The sequence below is a fragment of the Megalobrama amblycephala genome, linkage group LG23, assembly GCF_018812025.1.
Source record: "Megalobrama amblycephala isolate DHTTF-2021 linkage group LG23, ASM1881202v1, whole genome shotgun sequence".
NCBI lineage: Eukaryota > Metazoa > Chordata > Actinopteri > Cypriniformes > Xenocyprididae > Megalobrama > Megalobrama amblycephala.
In genome coordinates this window covers 4,269,551-4,294,839 of record NC_063066.1, presented here as the reverse complement: position 1 = coordinate 4,294,839, position 25,289 = coordinate 4,269,551, and the positions used below count along the sequence as shown (strand labels likewise).

Genomic DNA, 25,289 nt, shown 5'->3' with positions numbered 1-25,289 from the left:
AGAGGAAATGTCATTGCTGGCTATGCAGGCCTCACTGAGCCATCAGATTTCAACTAAAATATCTTAATTTGTGTTCTGAAGATGAATGAAGGTCTTACGGGTGTGGAACGACATGAGCATGAGTAATAAATGACAGAATTTTCATTTTTGGGTGAACTAACCCTTTAAGTTTGGATAGTGCATTTTCTTGTCTATAAAAAAGTGGGGTTGATAGTTAACAGGTTAAACAACAGATTTGTAAGCCGCTTGTATGAAAGTATAAAGTGACTTTTATGAGCCTATACTATGATATTTCTATCTATGCTCAGTCTGACATCTAAGATAATAGCGACACAGGTTGAAATAAATATAAAGTAATGCAATGGAATATTCTGGAAAACTGAGAGTGTGAGAAAAGAATGCTGAGGAGATACTGAGAGAGAGAGAGAGAGAGAGAGAGAGAGAGAGAGAGAGAGAGAGAGGCGGGGTCAGTGTGTTTTTGGCATCGCTGTGGGTGTGTAACCAACACTGTCTCCATTCCGCCGAACCAACTATTCACTTTAAAACTGGCCATGCCAGTTGAACACTGTAGCTAGTCTCCGTCATTATCAGCATTCATATCGCCTCCTTTGGACCAGGGACTAGTAAAATTATTCGATTTGGTGTCGTTTATCGTCTGGTTTGACCTGGTAAGTGCGGATGGTTTCGATGGAATGACTTTAGCGGATGCTAGCTGTCTCGTTAGCCAGCTGAGGGATCGCCTCATCGTGTATTTCTATCAAGTTATTGATTTTCGCTCTCTTTTGCTGTCGTATGATGTTTGTATTTCGTACTTTACATGTTTAATTAATTTCTACCTCAATTTTATGTGCATAAAATGTCCGTGTTGTGGATTTAAAGCTGTTTTCTGCCTTGACTGATGTGTGCGGCTGCAGGGATAATAATGTTGACAGTGCTAAGCTATGATGCTAGCGCGATAGCGTAAAAAGACGTTTATTTAATTATTATTAATGAGATTTATAAATGCTGCTTATTCTTTCGTGTTTGGTGTGCTTTGTGAAGGCATTAAGCACAAACAAAGCTGCATCAGGTTTTTTTTAGTGGATTTGCTTTATTTGCGATTGTAAATTTATCTTTTTTCTTCGATAGAAGATGCTGCTGCTATAAGTTGGGTGAAATTGTTGACAGCTGAAGGTTCAACCTGTAACTGTCAGAATCACATCTTGTCTATACAAAACAAATAAGTATACTTAAGCATGTCATCTGAAATAAAGGAGTGCTCTTGGTCGTCGACGTCCTAAAATAGCTTCAGTTTCGTTTAATTGGGATGTGAAACTTGAATCCTGTATAGAGCTGTTTCTGGAACAGCAGCTGAGGGGGATTGTGCTGTTTAATAATAGATTAATTATTCAAATGATTTGTTGGCCTTGTTCGAGTTGTATAAACAGGTGATTTTTAATGTTAAAATGTAGAATTTGGATTTCATTTCGAGTTTAGATGGATGAAATATTCAAACCAGTGGATGTTATATAAAGTTTGCATATGGGTTTGTAGCGATTGAATAATAGATCAGGGGTTTTCAATATTTTAGATGCCAAATATGACCCTAAATATGGTCTAAAATATGTCTAAATATTATTTGGAAAATATTTAGTTTCTATTAAGAAAACTATAGCATTCTATTGTTCATTTAGTAATCTATTTTCTTATTTTAATAAATTAGATTATCATTTGTTTATTTTAATCAAATTTTATGTATACACACACACACACACACACACACACATATATATATATATATATATATATATATATATAGATAGATATAGATATAGATATAGATAGAGATAGATAGATCAATCAACCTGAAATCACCCTAGTTTGAAAACCCTGTAAACACCCATTTTTTATTTATTTATTTTTTGCCTTTGCCTGCCCTTCAACACAAAGCACTTCTCAATTATTGTGCATTTTACAACATTACATAACCAGCTACAGCCTAGAAAGGTCATGTAGATTCATAAAATCCTGAAACAGTCGTGTTTAATTCTAGTTTATGTTGTATATCCCATATATTTAGTCAGCTACAAATGGCTATTGTGAGTGCGAACACTTTTTAATTTCTTAAAAATCCTTTTCCAGTAATCATGAAAAATTGGATAAGGCATAAGAATGTAATGCATAAGCAATCCTTTGTTTGCCATGAAGATAATGTTAGATTGTGACCTTGTCAGCCAAATAAATTTTCCAGGCGTACGTGAGTGATACAGAGCAAAGTCATTGACCGTTATCCCTCCTGTTGATATAGATTGTTGTGATATCCGCTTGTTTTGTAGTGCAGCAAGGCCAAGCAAAACCAAACGCATCAGATCTCCCAACGAGCCATGGACAGGATGTCTGAAAGAATAGACAAACCCTTTGCGTTCACATCAGCATGAAACCGGGCTGCTTGTAGCTTCCCAAAACAGAAAAGTGGGCACTAGCTTATCGCCAATGGCTATCATTGGGTTTTTAGCCACTATAGCAATAGTGGATATGGCGATAAGTGACCTGGCCTTTAAAACCTGCTGAACGTGTCTTGTTCAGATTACAGCTAAACCCAGCTGTCCTTGAGGAGATTTCAGCGCTGCTGCTGCTTGGCTCATCTCGAAGTGACAGACTCTCTTTAGATTCATCCAACCGCCTGTCATGAGAGCAGTTGGAGCACCATATGGGTTGTGAGCTAGATTACGGTTAACTGCTTTCATTTGTATTGCCATATAATAAGTTTACTGTACAGAGTAGCAGAATTATCATTTTTGAAATCAGATCTTGAACATTGCACTAAGTGATTATTGCTATGGTGAGCTCAGTCATGTGATGAGCTGCTTTGAATTTTTTTTCAGATAGCGAAAGTGAAAGTCTCAGTTTGCTTCCTGTTAGCTTTGTTAAGGATATGGCTTATTTCTTCTTTTTGCTTGGAATCGTAGATGAAGAAGAGCTACACGACTGAAAACAGATTCAAGCGGAAGAAAGCACAGTTTTGTCTAAATGCAATGCTGTGAGTTCTTCAGAAAGTGCACAATTACATCATTTGTCGTTCATCCTGAGGAAGTATTTGCATTTTGTAAATTAGCCTGATACTTGCGTCCTATTTTTGTCAAATGGACCTCAGCTTTTAGTTGTAGTTGCGTAATGATCATCTGGTCATTGTGACTGTGGTACATTGTGAAGCAATGGTGTGTCCACTCTCATTTGTCTTCCTACTCAATGTTACTTGCAAATTTAGAGAACAGAAAGTTTTTTCAAATGGAAATCCCTGTGACAACCATTTGCGTTAAACAAATCTACACAAAATCCTTTCTTGTGTGTTTGTCAGCCTGTTTTCATGAAACTGGCAAAAAAAAATCCCATAAACCTTCGTTGAAGAAGAGACCAGAGTCATATCTAGAGACCACAATATCATAGAGGCTTAGAGATGGGCTCTTCTGACTTGACATTGGCAGTTGACAAACCACATAGTTAAACTCATCAACACCTTGCAACCCCCTATAACACCCAAGCATTGCGACAGCAATAGTAAGCACCACTCACAGTTTTTCAGGAAATGTAAAGATTTTATGCATCTCCAGAAGGGTTTTTCACACATATATATTTATGTTTGGAAAATTACCGGTAAATTACGGGCAGATTCTTAACTGCGTTTTTGCTCGCCTTGAAAGGGTACTTCGGGATGGTGACTCCATTAAACGCTGCACCGTTTTCTTCATTTTTGATTTTTAACGTCTCAGAGTTGACCAGTATTTTGTAGGGCTGAGCAAAAAAAACAAAACAATTTTTCAATTAATCGTTTTTTTAAAATGTGGTTGATTCGATATCGATTCTCAAAAGCCACAAATCAATCTTTTTTTCTGTATTTATTTACACAAACTTTGAACATAATGGGCCCTATCATACACCTGATGCAGTGCGACGGCAGGTGCAACGCAAGTGTTTTTTGCTAGTTTCAGCCCAATGCAGTTATCATCTTCACGTCCAGCGCCACGTTGTTTAAATAGCAAATGCACTCGTGCCCATCTGTTCGCCCATGGGCGTGCTGGTCTGAAAACGAGGTGTGTTCAGATGCATTGTTGGCGTGTTGCTATTTTGAGGAACTGAAAACGACTGCGCCATTGACCAGCAAAAACCTGGTCTAAAGTCAATGCTAGGGCTGTGTATCACCAACAATGTCACGATACGATACGCATCACGATACTAAAGCCACGATACGATACGTATCACGATATGGTTCAATTTAGAATTTAAATTTATTTTGAGCAGAGTTTAGTAACAGTAATATGTGTTTATTGAATAACCAGTGTTATAACAGTCGTGATAACTGAAAAACTATTTTGTTTTTGTCATTAAAAAAACCAATGATTTAAATTAAATATAAAAAAATTGTCACAAAAAAGCTTCTTTTAAAGTCACTCCCTCAGTAACTGAATTGACAATTATAGTGACACTGAAGCATATCAACAAAGCTCAATGACTAATTTCACTTGCAACAGTAAGTTGACTGTAAGAAAACTAAGTTGGTTAATTATATCGGCTATAATATTATAATAATGTCTATACTGCCTGTTTTTTTTCCATCTGTAAAAATGATTTTTTTGGATATCAACTCAAAATATGTTCTAGAACAACATACGTTTTTATTAACGTGGTCTACAAAATATGGGCTACATGAGTTTACAATACACACTTAACAATAAGGTTCATTTATTAAACATCAGATAATGTATTAACATGAACTAACCATGAGCAATACATACTGTATTAGTTCATCTTTGTTAATGTTAGTTATTAAAAAATACAGTTGTTGATTGTTTGTTCATGCTGGTTTACAGTGCATTAACTAATGTTAACAAGATTTAAATGATGTGATGTGACCGCAAAGGGCACTTTCACTTTCACGATCAAAGTGCATGCCACTGATAAGCATTGTAAATGCAGTATTACAGTATAGCTACACATACCAATTAAATGCGCAGGTCTCCTCTCGTGCGTCCTCCCCACTGGACGAGGCCAATATCACTTTCGTTTCGCTTTCAGATATCTCTATTATATATGTCATCACTGCTTTTACCTTTCTAGATGTAATTACCGAAATCAAAACAGTCCATAAACTATATCCTCACGAAAACTTAAGTCAAGCCAGCTCGCGCGTCAACCTGAGAGATTGGCCTCCAATTTTCTCGGTTTCTAAATGGACAGTTTGGCTTGATTGACAAACGCTAACGTTCGGGCATGATTTATATACCATCGACCTGTCCTAAAACGTTAGCACGCTTTGATCGATGATTTGGAGATTGCGTGTTTCTCCGTTCGAGAGCGCATTTCCTGTTCACATTCGCGACAAAACAGCTGATTATTTACGAATGAAAGCTCACAGAAACGTGAATGTATGCTTGCATTGCTTGCTAGCGTCAATTGACATCACGTGATTGGCTAGATTTAAAAGCAAGACAGACTCGATACGGCAGCTGCTGTATCGATACGCGCATCGTCAGGAGTTCATGACGATGTATCGTTGTATCGATATTCTGAGCACAGCCCTAGTCAATGCCACACTATTTTTTGTTATTTAAAGGACACGTTAGTAATATGCACCTATAGGTGGGTACGCAACGTGCACAGGGATGTGCAGCAGCACACAAACATTTTTAAATATTAAAAATAAAAGGATTCCTCTCTGGAGAAGCGTACAGTCTTTCCATTTGCAAATTCCACCATGCAAATAGCAAATCTGCCATGGTGCAAGCACATCTGGCCTTTAAAGGGAATGAGAGATGACATTCTGATTGGTTTATTGCATGTTACGCCCAAAAGACACAAATGACTCATTAAGAGACTAGGTACAAACCTTTTGGACCATGTGCCTGGTGCGCCGACCATTATTTCCGCCGTTAAACTAGCAAAAGAGGTTCTCTCACGTCTCCTTGCGATTAAACTGATAAATTCACACAAGCGTATCTGAAAATCCCCACATTAGTGAGTATCCTAGTAAACAGTCGGTTATGGCTTAAGTGAACGTAAACAGTAGAGAAAGACAACATGTGCATCAGTATATTGGATCCGTGCAGCTCTTAAAGTGACAGCAGCCTAATATTCCTGCTGCAGTCTGTGTTTTTAACTTAATGTTAATCAAACTACAAAACAAATGACAAAGAATCACTCTCTGCACTGAATAACTTTTTTGTAACTTTAATAAGGATTAACCTTTGTTTAATTTGTACAGTGAAAATTATATGCAGTGTAATTTTACATTTGATTACTTTATTCAATTTCTGTACCTGAAAACTACTGTTAGACTGTTAGACCAAACTGAAAAACCTTAAAGCCATTTGTATCTTTGTTCTTTTTTATTAATGACTGTTTACTTGTCTTTAATAATCTTTGAGATTTGTATTAGTTAGATTGTAGTTTTAGCTGTGTGTCGAAATTGGAATCAAGAATTGTTAAATTTGGTGGGGCCAGTGAAAATTGAATCATTGAATACAATGTATCGAATCGGAAACCGAGAATTGAATCAAGATCTTGTGAATCAAATCGAATCAGCTCATCTGTATCAATACCCAGCCCTAGTATTTTGGAAAGCCGCCAGAAAAGCCGTTGATTGCGTTAACAGCAAACATGGTGTATTTAATGGAAAAGTCAATCCAACAAATGTACCATAATTTGCACAGTGTGAAAGTGGCTACTGACTGCTTTTGTATGCTATAAATACTGCTGAATTTATTTTGCATCTCTATGTCGCTGTCTTTTAGGTCACAAGCAAAGACAGACATAGGCTTAATGAAGTTGTTGTCTTAAGCAGTTAATCTCTAATCTCTGACCTCTCTTTACTGAGTCCCTTTAGTACGTTGTCAGCTGATCAGCTAAGTTTGCAGTTTCCCTTATTTCCATCCTAATGATTAGGGCAGCGTTCAGTGTTGCCATGGACCACCACACTGCTAGACTGCCTTTTTACTTCACGCTTGAACATCCAGTGGTTTAGTATAACCTTCTGGAAATTTCCATTCCCTGCATATCTAGCTAGGACTCTTAATCAATAATGTCAATGTCAAAGACAAGCTCAAGTTGTTCTTTTAAGTGTCAGGACTCATCAGTTGTGTGGCCAGCTGGTTATTTATGAATAATTTATACGTGTCCTGATTTATTTATGTATTTATTTATTTGTGGATCAGATCTTATCTGTGATGGTCAGGCTTGATAGGATTTATTCTTGAAAACGACATGGCGTTTTTGAAGTCACATGACGACTCTCCATCCAGCTTCTGCACAAGGTGGGAAACTTTCTTTTTCTTATATGCAATCCGTGATTTGACCCATGCACTTTGTGACATATCGCCTCAGGGTTTTTTGTCATTTGTGCGTTTATCCTGTTATGCTTCTTAATATTAAGTTACTTTCTCCTGCTGACGCATTTCAAAACTGAAACCTGATTCTGATAATTACACAAGACACACTCTGAAAAACTGAATCATCCATGCCACTGAGACCTTTTCAACACCATATTGTATGTTCATTTGTGAAGACAGCAGTAGAATAGTGTTCAAGTTTAAGTTTTAGGTTTTGGTGCTGCATCAGAGGTGCTCTGATGTTGTCATGACACTCAATGCATGTTGTTTTCTGTCTGGAATCAATACATAATGCAACACTGTCTTTACAGTCTAAAGTGGTCTATAGATGGCTAAATGGATTCAGTATTCAAATAAATGAAAGAAAGAGAACCATTTGCAATTCAGTATGCAAATATTTCAGTTAGGGCTGCACAATTAATCGAATTTCTAATCGCGATTATGATTATAGATGCCATGATTTCGTATTCATCCAAAGGTGCGATTACAACAAAAATATCCACTTACATTATTCTCTGTGCTTAAGAGGTGTGTTTAGAGCATGTTACGTTGTGAGAGACGAATTACGACTACTTCAGAGTGCAAAAGGTCTAACTCGACACAAAAGGAACTACACGTGACACAAGTGTACGCTGATTGGTCGAATAAACACAAAACACCAGCACCCGCCATTTTTAAAAAGCTATGTACACAGCCTATATATTTACTTCATGAACTAACTCTACAAACATGGAAAACGGTGATAAATGGATCTCTCAAACTTGCGCTAAGAAAATCCAGCAAGGACCATGTGAAAGGAAACATAATTATGTAATTATGTATAATTATGCATTTCTGCTTAACTAGCGACATTGGGCGTCAATCACACGGTAAAGTACTTTTTCATATACTACTTTTTGTATAATAATGTATTAGACAGGACAGTTAAACAGATCGTAAACAAATGAAGACAGAGAACACAAGCCATCAAAATAAAAGTCAAAACAAGCACTGTTTACACTTCAGAGCTCCTACTCGTGGTGCGAGTGCAACCAGGAAAATGGCCCTAGGAGAACATCAGTTCTCTAGGAACCACCCTGGTGGCTATTTCCTAGAACTAAGTTCCTAGAACAATAGGGGCTTTCGCACCGAATAGTTCTAGGAACTCAGTTATAGGAAATCGCCACTAGGATAGTTCCCCAAGAACTGATTTCTCCCCTGGGCCATGTTCCTGGTTGCATTCACACCGGAAATAGGAACTCTGAAGCGGCCGAGGACGGCATCTTTAAGCACGGCATTTACAAATGCTAAAAAAATGGTGGATGGAGGATGCCGTGATCAGAGCTATGTTTGTTGTGTGTTGTGGGTTACGTGATAACGGAGATGGAAATGCATAATTTACGCGACTGAAAGAACAAAAAGTGGGGCTAAGAGACAAAATCTCTCCTTTCAGTAATACATATCATCGAGGCTGAGAAAAGAACACAACCCTGCAGACAACAGGTAAATGACGTTATTGCTGTTTTCAATGTTCGTGAAGTAAATATGTTTACACGGCTTTTTAAAAATGCCGTGTGTCGGTGTTTGACATGCGTTTGACAAATCAACGTACACTTACATCACTGATAGTTCCTATAGTGCTGGGTAAGACCCTACTCTAGGGGCTTTCGCAATGGAGGAACCTTTTCATAATTCCTAGAACTATTGACTGAAGTACCCAGATTTTGCCGTGTTCACACTGCAGGAACTAGGAACGATTTTAGTTCTAGGAACTCCTTTTGAGGGAACTAAATTAGCTCCTACTTCAGAGTAGGGTCTAAACCAGCACTATAGGAACTATCAGTGACGTAAGTGTACGTTGATTTGTCAAACACCGGCACCCGGCTTTTTTAAAAAGCAGTGTAAACATTTACTTCACAAACATGGAAAACAGTGATAACAGCATTTACCTGTTGTCTGCAGTGTTGTTCTTTTTTTCTGCCTTGGAAATACTGAAAGATGTCAGGAGATTTTGTCTCTTAGCCTCACTTTTTGCTCTTTCAGTCACATAGATTGTGTAAATCCATCTCCGTTATCACCAAATCTACGACACACTACAAACATAGCGGCGATCACGGCATTATTCATCCACCGTTTTTTTAGCGTTTGTAAATGCCGCACTTAAAGACGCCGCTTCAGAGTTCCTATTCCCAGTGCAAATGCAACCAATAACATGGCCCGGGGGAGAAATTAGTTCCTGGGGAACTATCCTAGTGGCTATTTCTTATTACTGAGTTCCTAGAACTATTCGGTGCAAAAGCCCCTTCTGAAGTAGGAGCTAATTTATTTCCCCCAAAGGAGTTCCTAGAACTAAACATGCCAAAATCTGGGTACTCTGGCCAATAGTTCTAGGAACTATGAAAAAGTTCCTCCGGTGCGAAAGCCCCTAATATGGTGCAAAAGCTCCTATTATTATTATTATTATTATTATTATTATTACATGTATATGTTTTACTTTATTATTATTATTATTATTATTTAAAGAAAAAAATAAACCAATGCATAGTTGACATTTGATACTTAATGCTATAGAAAAGCAATAAAAAATATTTAGGAAGAGTGTTTTCAGCTTGTTTTATTTTTACATAAAAATATGGCATGCATTTGCTTCAAACAATGGTATAAAGCTATTCAAAACATCATCCAATGTAATTGTCATAATCATAATTAATAATGACAAATACAATTTCAAGGAAATAATCGACAATTATGATTTTTGTCATAATCTTGCAGCCCTAATTTCAATAAAATTATCACTGCTGGTTCAAAACAAGTTTAAAAGGAGTTTTATGTAGTTTAAGGTTGAATTGCATTCAAATAACAACTAGAATTTCAATGCAGAGTTACCTTGCAATATTGTAAAATTAGCTATCAAGGGTTTTTACTGCTAGTGCCATAAAGAGTTATATATCAGAATTTGAATGATTGCATTCAGTCCAGTACCACTGATTGCCAGGTACCATCTACAATAAAGTGCTTTGCCTCAATTACAGGGAGAATGCTTGGATCTAGTTTTATTTTAACCTTGTGATCCTCCTAATTGCATATCTTTTATAAAGATATCCAGTTATTAATTAATCATTGCCATTTGAGATTTGACCTTTGTGCTGTAAGTGGGCAGATAATCTCCTTGTTAGGTCATCTTCAGGACGCTATTGTTTTAGGGAATGTTCTAGAATGTTTGAAGTCGCTCTTTGTGTATCTATGGCATACTGGGTCTACAAACTCTCCCTGTGACGCCAAGTAAGCAGTAACCATAGTGAGACAACTAAGCTTTGCAAACATCATGTCACCAGGGAGATGCGGAGAGATTTGCCTGCAGAAAATTCCAGCATCGTTTCTTTATGTGTTCTCCAGAGCTCTGAGGACTGAGCCAAGGTCATACTGTGCTCTCTGCTAACAGTCTAAGTGCTGAACCACGTTTAGCTTCTCCAACAATGGTGAACATTGTGAGCGAAAGGTCATCATGCGTGATATGTGGGATTAGAAGAACATCTAGTCTCAATTGTCTGCAAACTAAGACATCTGCTGTTAGGGCTTGATTCACACATCATTCGTTTTCGGGACATTTTGTTCCTGTTCCACATGCCTGGTGTCGGGCAGCTAGTCGTGTCTAAAGTGGTAAAGAGGTCTGTAATTTGGCACAGTGAAAATGCTCTTAACATCTCAAAAAGTCATTTGTGTAAGTGATAGTACAGGTAATGGAGTAGATCTAATGAACTGTAACAGGGTGGATACATTTCAGAGGGTTCATCCTGGAAGACTTTGTGTAGACTGGGTTGAGGTAAACTACTAATCAAAAGTTTGTTTGTTTGTTTTTTTATTAAATTAATACTTTTATTCAGAAAAAGTGACTTTTTTTTATAATAATTACAAAATATTTCTATATCAAATACTGTTCTTTTGAACTTTCTGTTCATCAAAGAATCCTGAAAAAAATTTATCATGGTTTCCAAAAATATTAAGCAGCACAACTGTTTTCAACATTGATAATAAGAAATGTTTCTTGAGCAGCAAATCAGCATATTAGAATGATTTCTGAAGGATCATGTGACACTGAAGACTGGAGTAATAATATATTGAAATAGGAAACGGTTATATTTCGCAGTATTTATATTTTTTCTGTATTTTTGACCAAATAAATGCTGCCTTGGTCAGACTTTGTTCAAAAACATTTTTTAAAAAGTCTTACCAACCCCAAACTTTTAAACAGTTTGGGATATTTTTGGAATTTTTATTTCCTGGTTTATACTCATAGAACCAGTTTTGAGGAAAGTTGCTTTTAAAAGTAATTTTAGTAATTTTTCTACAATGTTGCATTACTCCCTAAAATAAAAAAGTAACAAATTGCGTTACTTAGTTACTTTTTATGGAAAGTAATACGTTACATTACTTTTGCGTTACTTTTTCTCACCTGGGCTGGGCTTGTTTGTTTTTAATAACAAAAAAATAATATTTTTTGGCAAATGTAAGGCCCTTTCAAAATTAAACAAATACGCCTCAGGCTGAAGGAAATGCAAATTCACGTCTGTAAAGTAGACGGTGCAGCTCAAACAAACCTTTCAGCTATGCTGACATTCAGGATCACAGGAGAAAAAGTTCAACACTTTTTCTTCAACAAAAAAGAAACACAAAAGTGATGTTTAACTAAAGTCATTTTTGCTTATTAGTGCGGCTAAATTGGATCATCAAAGGTGAATAAAATGAGATTAAATACATAAAGTATATTTAAATTATATAAAATTTAATTATTGCAGGTTTGCATTTCACAATTTTTATTAATTTTGAGGAATACTGAATCTGTTTTTGTGCAAATGAGATGCGTAAATGCCTGCTCACATTTAGTCCAGATCAGTGGTTCCCAAACCTGTCCTGGAGGACCCTCAGCACTGCACATTTTGGATGTCTCTCTCATCTAACACACCTGATTCAACTCATCAGCTCATTAGTAGAGATTCCAAGCAAGACCTTAAGTAGGTGTGTCATACAAAATGTGCAGTGCTGGGGGTCCTCCAGGACAGGTTTGGGAACCACTGGTCCAGAACTACAGTAAGATCATGTTCACACAGCGCGCACAACGCCTCTGCACTTACTCACGATTCCTCTCAACATGGGGACAGTAAATGGGAAAGCAAACTTGCGTTACCTATTTGAAAAGGTAACTCCGATATTTTGTTGTAAATTGAAGAGTAATGCATTATTTGTTACTTGAAAAAGTAATCTAATTATGTTACTTGGAATCCGTTACCTCCTTGGAAGTGCTTGGAACGTTCATTAACATTCCATTTTCAAGAAAAAATGAAAGTGAAGCATCAAGGCTCTCAGTAGCATGATTGGAAACCTTGTTTGGATTAAAATTCCACTTAGTATTAAATGCTGTTCATGTGATGCCATATGCAGCGGGGTGAGCAGATTGCTCGCTGTTTTTCTTCCTAATTGAGATTTAAAGTTCGCCAGATATGTTTTTCAGACCGCAGATGTCCACTAACTGAATAAGTGGTTTGTAAATTTGGCCCAGCTAATATTAATCAGAAGGATTATTTCCGTTTTAATGCATTTGCTGATGCTGCTGTTTTCTTGTGTGTTTTATTTCCTCTAGCTTAACCACTAACGTCCTGAACAGGATTTGCGGTCCGTCAATGAGGAACTACAGGCTCATCTTCTGCCACAACCTGAAGCAACCATAGATGAATATTTCCTTTACTACTAGTGAGTGGAGCAGGAGATAAAGTGAACTTCTGGGAGTTTGTACAACAAGGTGAGCCTTGTTCACTATTGTGAAATTCTTCTTTATGTAGTTGCAATTAAAATGATGTGAGACCAGCTGCTGTTGTCATGAAGACGTCAGCTGTCTTCACAAATCACGTTCAGATTGTGTGCATTTCTAAACATACTGAACGCTAATCAGATCCAGTCGTAGATTTTTTTATCCCCTTTACAGCATTAACAGCTTGTGCGCTGTGACAGTATGGTTTGTGACTGCATTTGCATGTTGATGGCAGCCACCTGCTACCATCATCAGAATCGGCGTGCCGCATCTGACGATCTTTGCACGTGACAGTCGCTCTACTTGCGTACGCTCTCCTCATCTCTACACTCACACATGATAAGAACGTTCTCTTCCGTGATGGGAGAGGTCCCGCTCCAATTTTCAGCTTGTTTTGTTCTTGTTGTCCGGAGTTTGATGTTCGAGTCCGCGCCCCACCCATGATAGCGTGTTTGTACAGGGAGGTGACTAGTCGGCCAGCCAACGTGACCTTGTTCTCGCCATCTCTGTGCAGACGGACTGAAGCAGCCAGGCTGTGGAGGCGATGAGGAAGAGCCTCTCTACTTCCCTCAGCGACTCCCTCAGCACGGCCAGAGTGTTTGGGATCCCCCTGGAGGAGGTGCAGCACAGTGGGCAGCCAGGACATGAGGTCCCCCTACTGGTCAGGAGCATCGTAGAATACATTGAAGAGCACGGTGAGTGAGGGGAGACCCCGATGATTTATGATGCTTTCTTTCTGTCCTTTATTTATTTGTTTTTAGCTGTAGTCAATAGCAGCGTTATAGCAACCAACCCTCCAGGGATAAGAACAAATTGAATCATATTTGCTAATTGAATCATGGTTTTAGGACTATTTTGACCCATTTAGACAAAAACATAAAAAAAGTTAACATTTAGTAAAGATATATATTTACAAACACACGCAAATATGTAAATATATGTTCAGCTGTGACTTGAAATGTAGATGACAATATCCAGAGAGTTGGAAATTGTTGTGGTTTTCAAATAACATTGTGCTGTCGTGATTCTTTTACAATCACATTTAATTACCATGCCATAATTTAGGTAATTTTTAACTCTAGAAGCATCATAACTACTGAATCAGTTTGTATTTCAAATATACATTACCATTCAAAAGTCTAGGCTTAGTAATTTATTAAATTAGTACTCTTATTCAGAAACGATGCTTAAAATTAATCAAAAGTGATAGTTATAATGTTAGAAAAAAATTCTGTTTCAAATAAATGCTGTTCTTTTGAACTTTCTATTCATCAAATGTATCATAGTTTCTACTCTTTTCAACAGAAATGTTGTTTTGAGCAGCAAATCATCATATTAGAATGATTTCTGAAGGATCATGTGACACTGAAGACTGGAGTAATGATGCTGAAAATTCAGCTTTGATCACAGGAATAAATTACATTTTAAAATATATTAAAATAGAAACTTAAAACCTTTACACTTAAAAAAAAAAAAAAAAAAACTTTAAAGTAGTCATAAACCTGCAACAAGGTTATTTAACGAGTATATAGGATCAAAAAAGCATCTTAAATAATAATAAACCTATGTGGATAGATTCTACATAAATGTTGTAACAACTCCTGCAAGCAGAGCTTGACGTTTTCATCTGATAAAGCCAAAAATGTTGTTTGCTCTGTATGATAGGAGTGGCCTCTCTGAACTCCCTGATAAAAGATGTACTTCCTTTGATTTTGCAATCATACAGTCAAAAGTGAAAAGAGGAACATTATTCAGCCTGGAGCTTTTATAATGACAGTATATCATCACAGTCTTTACCTAATAATTACCATCTGCATGTAGATATATAAATGCCAAGTCTTTTTATGTTTTACTGTTTTTCAACTACTGGTATGAAAGTGCTCACATATCAAGCAGACTGTGAATATATTTGTAATAATTTTTTTGCCTTTTAAAGACATTGAGGACAGCAGCCTAATGTTTAAACTCTAGCACAGGCAGGATGTTGAAAATATGTTGGCAGGGTTGTTAAGTCCTTGAAAGGGGTTTAGCCGCCGCTGTTGTTTCCAAACACCAGCTCTTCCTCTGTGAGTTCAGCATTCTGGCATTTCTCCTCCACTTTTTCATTTTGGAAGGATGTTTTTGTTCTGAGGCTAATTTAGACATAACAGTGAGCGACGGCGGTGGCTTCCCCTTATGCGGTGTAGACTCTTATATACACACACAGAGCTCCAGGGATGGGAACTGAGACAGACCAGCTAATGCTTATTTGCCAGTGGAGCTTTTAGGAAGCTTCTGATCTGATCTGGCAAAAATCCGCAGTTTGTTTTAAAAGTGCTTTAGTCAAGAAGTCAGCCGTAAAAAAAGATCCATTATTGGTTTTAAACAAAACATTTGGGCTGAAGAATGTAAACTAGTTCTGTGTGTGTATATATATATATATATATATATATATATATATATATATATATATATATATATATATATATATATAAATATATATATAATGCCTTGGTTATTTTTAAAAAGCAGAACTGTTTCGTTAGCTTCATTGGCAGACAGAGAGAACGTAGCTGATGTTATCGTGCTAACAGATCTGACTAAAGGGATTACGAGTTTAACAAGCAACTGCTCCGCTTAGTCAGCTGCTCTGTGCAGTGATTCAGCAATTAAAGTCTCTTCTATTTATATACATTGTTTTGTGAGCATGTTTCTCTTAGTGATGTGTGTGTTTGTGTTTTGTAGGAGGGCTGCACCTGGGTCTGTTTCTAGTCAATGGGAACGCAGAACGCGTGGAATGGCTCAGGCAGCGCTACGACAGCGGCGTTGAAGTGAATCTGGAGAAAGAGGCCGACCTGGCGTCTGCCGTCAGCCTGCTACGCCTCTTCCTGCAGGAGCTCCCCGAGCCCGTCATCCCTGCAGGCTTACAGGCACAAATCATGCAGCTCTATCAGGGTGGGTGAAGCTAATTTGTTAACGAAAAGTATGACAAAGTATGTTCGTCAACGACCTTTTTTTTAATGACTGTGACAAGACGACACCAAGGTCATTAAACGATAACTGTGACTATATTCACATGCAATATCGTAGACGGAAAAAGACGAGACTGAAACGTTGTTAAAAAATAACTTTACCAAAAGAGAAAATGTGATTTGCAAGCCTCTACTATGAGCTTTCATGCCAGATGTCACGAATTTAAGTCCCCCAATCAGAGCTTTTCTGTTAAAAGGATACATTTCTTTCTGGTGTTTTACTTAATATTTGCAATCTGGCAACCATGCGCACACGCCCTCCGCCGATGATGTGAAAACACAGACAAACAAGTAAGCTGGAGTTCAGCAATTTTCATCAAGATATTCTGCTTAAATGAGCATGTCGTTCAGTCAGTCTGTGTTCCTTCACGAGCCGCTTGCGCTGTTTACTAAATCTGCAATCAAAATCTGCACCTCAGTGATGAATTGTAATAAATCCAAACATGGATCTTGACTATATTTGCAATTGTTGATGCTGAATAAATGACCTTACGCAACATCTGTGTGACAATGCAGTCTTTTATGCTGTTGTTTTAATAGAAAAACATGGTAACACTTTATAATAACTGCACGCTATGAAGCATTAGTAAATAGTTAATTCATCACTTATAAAGCATTAATAGTCATTAGTAAGCAGTTTATAAATACAGCTATAAATGCTTTATTCTTGATTTATAAGCATATCTATAATGTGTTTAATAATTGTATTTTCATACTTTATTAATGATCAATTTATCATTTTCAAATTATGTATTACATTATTCACAAACCAGTAATTTAGGAGTTGTCAGTGGTTCATAAGATCATTTAGAAAGTGTAAGTAAATGATTAATAACATATTTAAATGTACATTTATGCATCTTATTATTTAGACATATAGTATTAGTTACTTAGTGTGTTAATAAATGCTTTATTAACACATATTCCTACTGTAATTCATGATTAATATTTATAAATGGATTACTAATGTCTTTTAATGTTTTATAAATGATGAATTGACTATTTACTAGTGCTTAACTAATACTTAACTAATGCTTCATAGCGTGAGTTATTTTAAAGTGTTAATGTAATTTGGAATTATTGGAATTACTATTAGGAATTTCACAGTTTTAATTTTTGAGAAGTTTATTGTTTTGCCTGTTTTCATAATGTAGAAAATGTTAATTTATATGATAAATAGCCTATAATAAGTCAGATGAGGTCAAATAAACCATGCATATGAGTTAACATTCTCTTGATTTGTGCTTGTGTGAAAGAGTGCAATAATTCTAATAAAATGTAAAAATAAATTTCTTAAATGACAAGTCGTTGCAATTATAATTTTGAGCAAAATAATCATGATTATCAATTTAACTGTTATGCAGCATGACAAAAATGCAATTGTTTTCATTCGCTAAAACGTTCAGACATTTAGTCAACTAAAAAAACATGAGAAGGTTGACTAATTATGATGACAACTAAAAAGTACATTTGACACAGGACTAAAACTAAGACTAAATTTAAAAAATAGCTGACAAAATTAACTAGAAAATATAAAATAGTTGTCAAAATCATCCCCGTTCACACGGATCCGCGGAAACAACTAAAAACGCTATATTCTGTTGCCAGGCCAGTAGTTGGCGATGTTTGTAAAGAAACACTACATGCCTATTGACTGAACACATAATACACATATCCCTGCCGTCACCGTTTTCACAAATAAACGTTTTTGTAGTTTACATGGAGATGATGATGATGTTTTCAAAAGTTTGCATTTTTAGGTCCTCAAAATGCTGTTGTCGTGTAAATGAACGGCCAAAACGCATAAAAAGTTTTCCGTTTTTGGTTGTTTCTTGGTGTTGTTTAAACGGCCCCTGAATTAAAATGCCTGTTTTTACCTTGTGAAATATTCTGGCAACTTGGAAAAACTTCTAATATATTTGCATCATCAAAGCACAGCTGTTCTTTCACAACTTTACATCAGCCAGCTCGCTATCCTCCTACTGGAGGATAATAACTGCACGTCCCTCTAAACTTTCCCCTCATTAAGACCACCGATTTGTTTGCTCTGTTACAGACTACAGCAGTGAGGAAGAGCTGGGCAGAAACATGAAGTACTTCCTTCAACAGCTGCCGCAGGTCAATTACAGCTTGCTCCGCTTCTTGTGCCGATTTCTGTCCGGTGTGGCGTCTCTTCAGGAAGAGAGCTGGAGCATAGGAGCTCTCGCCGCCGTCTTCGGGCCAGACGTTTTCCAGTAAGATGCTTTTGCAATTCCTGACAATTTATGTTCGTTACCTTGCTTGCAAAATAAAAAAGACAAGTTGGAAGAGCAAACAGTCATTTTTTCCAGTACAACACATTCTGTCTTGCGTAGGCCCACGCAGAATCTTTTTTTTCACAGTTTCGATTGTGTGGGAAAATGTTCCATATGTGAAATTATAAACAGAGCTCAGACAAATTTAAATGGTAGGGTAGATTGTGTATAGATGATGACTGATCAATTCTGCAGAGATCTGTGCAAAAATGTAACTAGTATTATTAATTTTAACAGTATTAGTGTCATCAAACTGAAATGCTATTGTTTTGAAACTGCTTCCTGGATTCTCCCCTCCTGTTTGCCATATGTCGATCAGACAGATAGTCCTGCCCCATACTCACATACAATAGTTAAGCCAATGTTTTTTAGAGTCAGGCTGCTTGGATGCTTAAACAAACGAAGCAAAGTTTTGATAGCACCACAGAGTCATTGTCTACACTGTTGAGTAATTCAGTCTACATTAAGCTGATATAGAATAAAGTATTTTAACATCTGAAAATGACACACTTCATCTTTTTAATGATTCCTGTCCTTTACGTTCTGCAGTTTAGACACTGATGTGGAGGATCTGAAAGAGCAGGAGTCGGTCAGCCGTATTCTGGCAGAACTGCTGGAGAACCAGGAGGAATTCTTTGACTCGGAAGAGGACGACGACATCTCCAACACCAATGACTACAGCTCCATTAATGACCAGGTGAACTTTCTTGCAGCTGTGTTGATAATGCTGTATTCACACAGAATACTGTGAAAATCTGTTATTCATTCAAAGTCTTGAAAAGTTAATGATAGAGATACACCAAACGGTCAATGATATTGTAAATCACTGCATGCATCACAGATATGCAGACACTAATAGTTTTTTTTTCTCAGTGCTCTGCAAATGGCAGTGGCCACTGGATGTTAATTGTTGTATTCAGATGTTTATAGCCTATTAATTTTAAAGATAAATGTATGAAATGCATATAATTTGTAGCATGACCACTTTCAAATTTAATTATAGTAATTCGGCTGAAGTACTGTCCAATTAGACAAAGATGCAAACGAAACTGCAAACAGATGTAGCAGTGAATTAAACAACAAACAAATTTGTGACGGTAAATCTGAATGTACTTACTAGAGATATGTTCATGCAATGGAGTAATATCACTGAGATGTATTGTAAAGGCTTTATTAATAGTGGTTTGTTTTACTTAAAGGGTTAGTTCACCCAAAATGAAAATTATGTCATTAATGACTCACCCTTATGTCGTTCCAAACCTGTAAGACCTCCGTTAATCTTCAGAACACAGTTTAAGATATTTTAGATTTAGTCCGAGAGCTTTCTGTCCCTCCATTGAAAATGTATGTACGGTATACTGTCCATGTCCAGAAAGGTAATAAAAACATCATCAAAGTAGTCCATGTGACATCAGAGGGTCCGTTAGAATTTTTTGAAGCATCGAAAATACATTTTGGTCCAAAAATAACAGAAACTATGACTTTATTCAGCATTGTCTTCTCTTCCGGAATCCTTTCCATTGAATTGATTCCATTGAATCCTTTCATCTGTCGGCGTTGGTAATGCACTTTTACGTTGCCGTGGTTGTTTTTGGCGATTAGGACATCCGCGACATTTTGAAGCATCGAAAATACATTTTGGTCCAAAAATAACAAAAGCTACGACTTTATTCAGCATTGTATTCTCTTCCGGGTCTGTTGTCAATTCACGTTCACGACTCCGCTTCTTCTTCTACTTCTTCTTTCCTGTTTTACGGCGGTTGGCATCCAGCTTATTGGTGCATTACCGCCCCCTTCTGCTCCAGAGTGTGGTTCACGACTCCGCAGTGACGCTGCTGACGTGTTATCCGGTGCGCCTGAGCTTCGTTTACAGTCTGAGGGAGATGCACGCTGTATTCAAGCTATTCTACATTGTTTGTATTTTGGTATTGCTATATTTTTTAAAATGGTGCGTAAGTGTGCATGTCGCGGATGTCCTAATCGCCAAAAACAACCACGGCGACGTAAAAGTGCATTACCAACGCTGACAGATGAAAGGATTCAATGGAATCAATTCAATGGAAAGGATTCCGGAAGAGAAGACAATGCTGAATAAAGTCATAGTTTCTGTTATTTTTGGACCAAAATGTATTTTCGATGCTTCAAAAAATTCTAACGGACCCTCTGATGTCACATGGACTACTTTGATGATGTTTTTATTACCTTTCTGGACATGGACAGTATACCGTACATACATTTTCAATGGAGGGACAGAAAGCTCTCGGACTAAATCTAAAATATCTTAAACTGTGTTCAGAAGATGAACGGAGGTCTTACGGGTTTGGAACGACATGAGGGCGAGTCATTAATGACATAATTTTCATTTTTGAGTGAACTAACCCTTTAAACCAAACCCTAAAAAGTGTGAACAAATGGCAGATGCTAATAATTATCTGGAGCTAGTATTTGATTAAAGTGTGGTGTGTGCTATACTATTGGTGTTTATTCTTTGCCAATGTTACAATATCACAACGATTTTTGAAAGTGATGATAAAATATACCCATAATTGTTGACATTTCACAAATTGTGCTTTGTAAAATGATGAAAGGGTCTCTTAGAAAAATATTGATGATTGGATCAATTTGTGTTGAAATTTCACTCATCAGCCTCATATTTCTTGATCAGCGTGCCACATTATAAATGCTGCTTTTGGGGCAATATTTGTGTTCTAGATCAATGGGATTAGTGTAAGTTGGTATTAGCTTTGTTCCTCATGAAATACTTGGCCAAACCTTGCAAATGCGATATTGTGATTTGAGTTCTGAAAGACGATTATATACTTATGCTTTGTGTTTGTTTAAAGCACGTAAACTGTGTGCCACCCGCCCCGGTTCCTGGTGGAGGCAGCGCTTTACACAGCTTTACACAGGCAGATGTGTATCACAGAAAAAAGAAGAGCAGTGTTAGAGGGTTATTATGCCTGCAGTGTTATGTAATACACTGAAAGTCATCCAAAGGCGTGTCTCCTCCGTTCAGTATGTCTGTGAGTGTGTTTACAGACTTCAGGTTCCCTCACACCAAAGGAACGACTGTGATTTGTAGGGTTGTCACTAATGATTATTCTGGTAATTGAGTAATTGGTCAGTTATTTTCATGCCATGTTTTTTGTGGTAATAAAAATAAACATAAGCAAACAATAGCCTTTAAAATGACTTAAAATACATAAATAATAACAATGAGGCATTTGGTTCAAATAAAGTATCAAAAGCAAGTATTAGCAACAAATAGTTTGCATATTTAGAAAGATATTGATTTATGTATTCTCCTGTGTTGGCGTAGGTTTATAAATGATTTACCTTGCAAATCTGATGAAATGGTGCACATTGCGTTCCCAGACGAACGTTATAAGCAACCCAAACTCACAGCGTATGCAGAGATGGTGTTTGTGATGCTCCATACATGTAAATGATAACAGTTCATGTGGAGCAGCATTTGCTCTGAGACGCACATAACCTACACGCATCTAAATAAAGCATATATATATATATATGCCCTGCGTGTTTAATATATTTATTTGAGTCACAGTCTTTGTGAATTCACAATAGCATTTTGTTTTAATACATTGTGCAGCTTTAGCGGTTCATGGGTTCTCATCCTTGGAATGCACCACTTCTGTTTTTTTCCTGGTTACTTGACACGGGCAATTTGAAATAGAGGATTTTTTTGTTTTAAATCGAGTACTCAAATTTAATAAAGGAATCATGACAGCCCTAGTGATTTGTTTTCTTTGAAAGTGCATATTTTTTTAAAATCTCATTTGTGTGACACTCTACATCCTTTTTAAGGACCTCAAGATTCCTGACCTCACAAGACTTTACATATCTGTTTTCTTCATATACACAGGAAATAGGACTTTAAATTCTTTCCATGAGATTTCTCCTTCATGTTTGCTTGCTTGCTTGCAACTGTCAGAAAAAGAGGAAACAGCCCTTTTGTAGAAGACAATACTAACTAGAGTTATATAACTAACTACAGTTACATAACTGAGTGATGTAAGTTTGGTACCGGCACCTGTGCTGGTCTCTAGGGATGTCTCGTTTTCGTAACAAGCAGAATTATACAGACTTTACAGGTTAATCTAAAAGACAACCTGGTGAGCTGCCTGGCTGTCTAATCTCTACATAGGCAGCTGCCTTTAAGGCAACATTCTAACCATCATTGAACTGATTTGAAATGCTTTACATAGGTACAGTATAGCTCATAACTAATTCTGATTGAGTGCTGCATGGATGACTTTTACCCATGAAAATTTGCTAAACAACAGTAAATGTGAACGCACCATTAGCACCAATGTCCTGGACCAGTGTTTCATAACAGTGATGACTTAAAATACTCTCTAGGGTGTAATGGTTCAAATTACTCACAGTTCAGTTTTCATTACGATTTTAGGGTCACAGTTTCAGTACTGTTCTGTATGTGCTGTGTTCATGGAAAAAAGGACTATTGTCAAATAAAAATAAAGAAAATAAGAACAAATGATATAAAATTCAAGCAACAGCACAAGTAAATACAATAGAGCAAAGATACAAATAAAATAAACAGTGCTTTTCAGGTTATTTAGGTATCTAACAGTAGTTTTCGGGTACAGAAAATGAATAAAATAATCAAATATTAAATAATACTGCATATTATCTTCATGGTATGAATTAAATAAAGATTAATCTTTATTGAAGTTACAAAAGCTATTCAGTCAAGAGCAGTGAGTGATTTCCCTGTCTTTTATTGTTTGTTTAAACACAGACAGCAGGAATATTAGGCTGCTGTCACTTTAAGACATAATGCACGGATCCAATATACTAATACTGATGCACATGCATTGCCTTTCTCGATTGTTTACGTTCACTTAAAGGATTAGTTCACTTCAGAATTCAAATTTCCTGATAATTTACTCACCCCCATGTTATCCAAGATGTTTATGTCTTTCTTTCGTCAGTCGAAAAGAAATGCAATGTTTTTGAGTAAAACATTGCGGGAATTTTCTCCATATAGTGGACTTCAACGGCTACCAAACGGGTTGAAGGTCCAAATTGCAGTTTAAATGCAGTTTCAAAGACGATCAAACACGATCCCAGACGAGGAATAACGGCTTTATCTATAGTGAAACTATCAGTCTTTTTTCTAAAAATAAAAATGTGTATACTTTTTAACCACAAATGCTTGTCTTGTTACTAGCTCTGCGATGCGCCACGCATTACGTAATCACATTGGAAAGGTCATGCATGATGTAGCCGGAAGTACCGAGCAAGTGTTTACAAAGTGAACGTGCAAAGACTAAAGTTGCGTCCCAAATGACGCACTATACACTATGCACTTGTGCACTATGCACTCATCCATGTAGTGCGTGAATTGTATAAGGTTATTTTGTCATTTAACAACGGAGTCCGATCCTCCCTTCCCCTCCACTGCGTAATTAAAGTTGTGACAGTTGAGTGCACGAAGTGTCCAACATTCCACACTGTACTTTTTCTTTTTGGAATTTTCAGTGTGAATGCACTACTCGCACTATTTATACTTAAAAACGTCATAGAATAGTGCTTAAGTACGCGAATTGGGACGCACCTTAAGTCAAACTGCCTTTACAAAAAAAGGTAAAACAACAATGCCGGATGATTTTGAAGTTGGAGGAGAAAATGAGATGGAATTTTTCGCCCTACTGTGGTATTTCCGCCTACGTCACGGCTGACCTTTCGGTGCACGCTTCAGAAGAGTGCACAAAGTTCTTTTGCGCCTTGCGCTTGAATGTTTAAATTGGCAAGGCTTAGATGAATGCGTATCCCTCAATAGAGACATACATTAGCCGAACTCTGTCTGGCTATTTTACATGTTTTTATTTTCAACAAACCGTATTATAAATGCATTTGCGTCGTCAGATTAAGATGAACCGCGGTGCAAGTATGTGTTTTCGATTTTTATTTACACCCCTACTAAGTAAGATCATTGAGAGCTCTAGTCTCCTTGTAGCAGAGCCACAGGCTCCCTTGAAGCATAGATCAGGTTGAAACAGAAGATCTTATGTGCTTAAGTCGGTTCCTCTCTAGACATGCTTGGAGGTACTAGACATTTCAGACATCCCACTCCTGAGAAGGTCCTCCTTACTGTAAAAGACAGCTTGGGAAGCATAAGAAACAGAAGGGGCAGAAAACAAATTTGAACAGCAGGGGGAAGATCCTGGGTGACCTATCTGGATTCAGGCCAGTGCTCAAGGAGCTGGCATATGCTGAAATGAATATGGGCATAAATCACCGATTTATTTCTAAGGGTGTCTCACTTGAGAGGCTCCCACTCTCTGATCACATGTCTCACTCATGGCTCACTGAGAGTAGACGGCGCTGATTTGTGTAAATGTTTGGCGCTTGTCAAGGTTGGCGTGCATTAGGTTTGATTAAAGCACTTGGGCTTAGCAGGGTTTGTTACATAAGTTGGTTATGTGCCTAAGATTAAGTCATTTTGATGACTGCGTATTAATAAGAGATGTATCATGTGGGGAGGAGAACGATTTATAACCATCTATGACTGGTGATTGACGGTGCCCTAATCTCACTTGTAACACTGGTTATGTGTTTTATCATTCAAACTCTGGTGACTGGCCTTTTGTTCTTCAAACTACTGTTTCTGCCCAGAAGTGTTCGGACATGTTGCGGACAGACCCAAAAATAAAGCAGGTCACTGTGCAACACATCCACCCAGTTGCTGAGCCTGTTTTTCTGATCCTCAGAGGCTGTGAGATGTTTTCTCCATTCGTGTTGGTTGTTTTTCTTATTTGGTTTGTGTGTGCGCTTGACAGCATTTTTACTAATT

At 37.2% G+C, this 25,289-nt stretch overlaps 1 protein-coding gene across 4 annotated transcripts in view; it reads left to right on the top strand.

Annotated features, from left to right (window-relative positions):
- Nucleotides 1-483: 483 nt before the first annotated feature.
- fam13b (family with sequence similarity 13 member B) overlaps nucleotides 484-25,289 on the top strand; it is a 62,611-nt gene continuing 37,805 nt past the window's right edge. For 3 of the 4 annotated variants that reach the window (XM_048176802.1, XM_048176803.1, XM_048176800.1), the window contains exons 1-6: nucleotides 484-668; nucleotides 12,979-13,137; nucleotides 13,661-13,841; nucleotides 15,871-16,080; nucleotides 18,214-18,391; nucleotides 19,001-19,148. In XM_048176802.1, the coding sequence (XP_048032759.1) occupies nucleotides 13,691-13,841; nucleotides 15,871-16,080; nucleotides 18,214-18,391; nucleotides 19,001-19,148 (687 nt within the window). In that variant the 5' untranslated portion in view covers nucleotides 484-668; nucleotides 12,979-13,137; nucleotides 13,661-13,690. Of the gene's footprint in view, nucleotides 669-7,187; nucleotides 7,287-12,978; nucleotides 13,138-13,660; nucleotides 13,842-15,870; nucleotides 16,081-18,213; nucleotides 18,392-19,000; nucleotides 19,149-25,289 lie in introns of all 4 variants that reach the window. The other variant, XM_048176801.1, reaches the window with a different exon arrangement.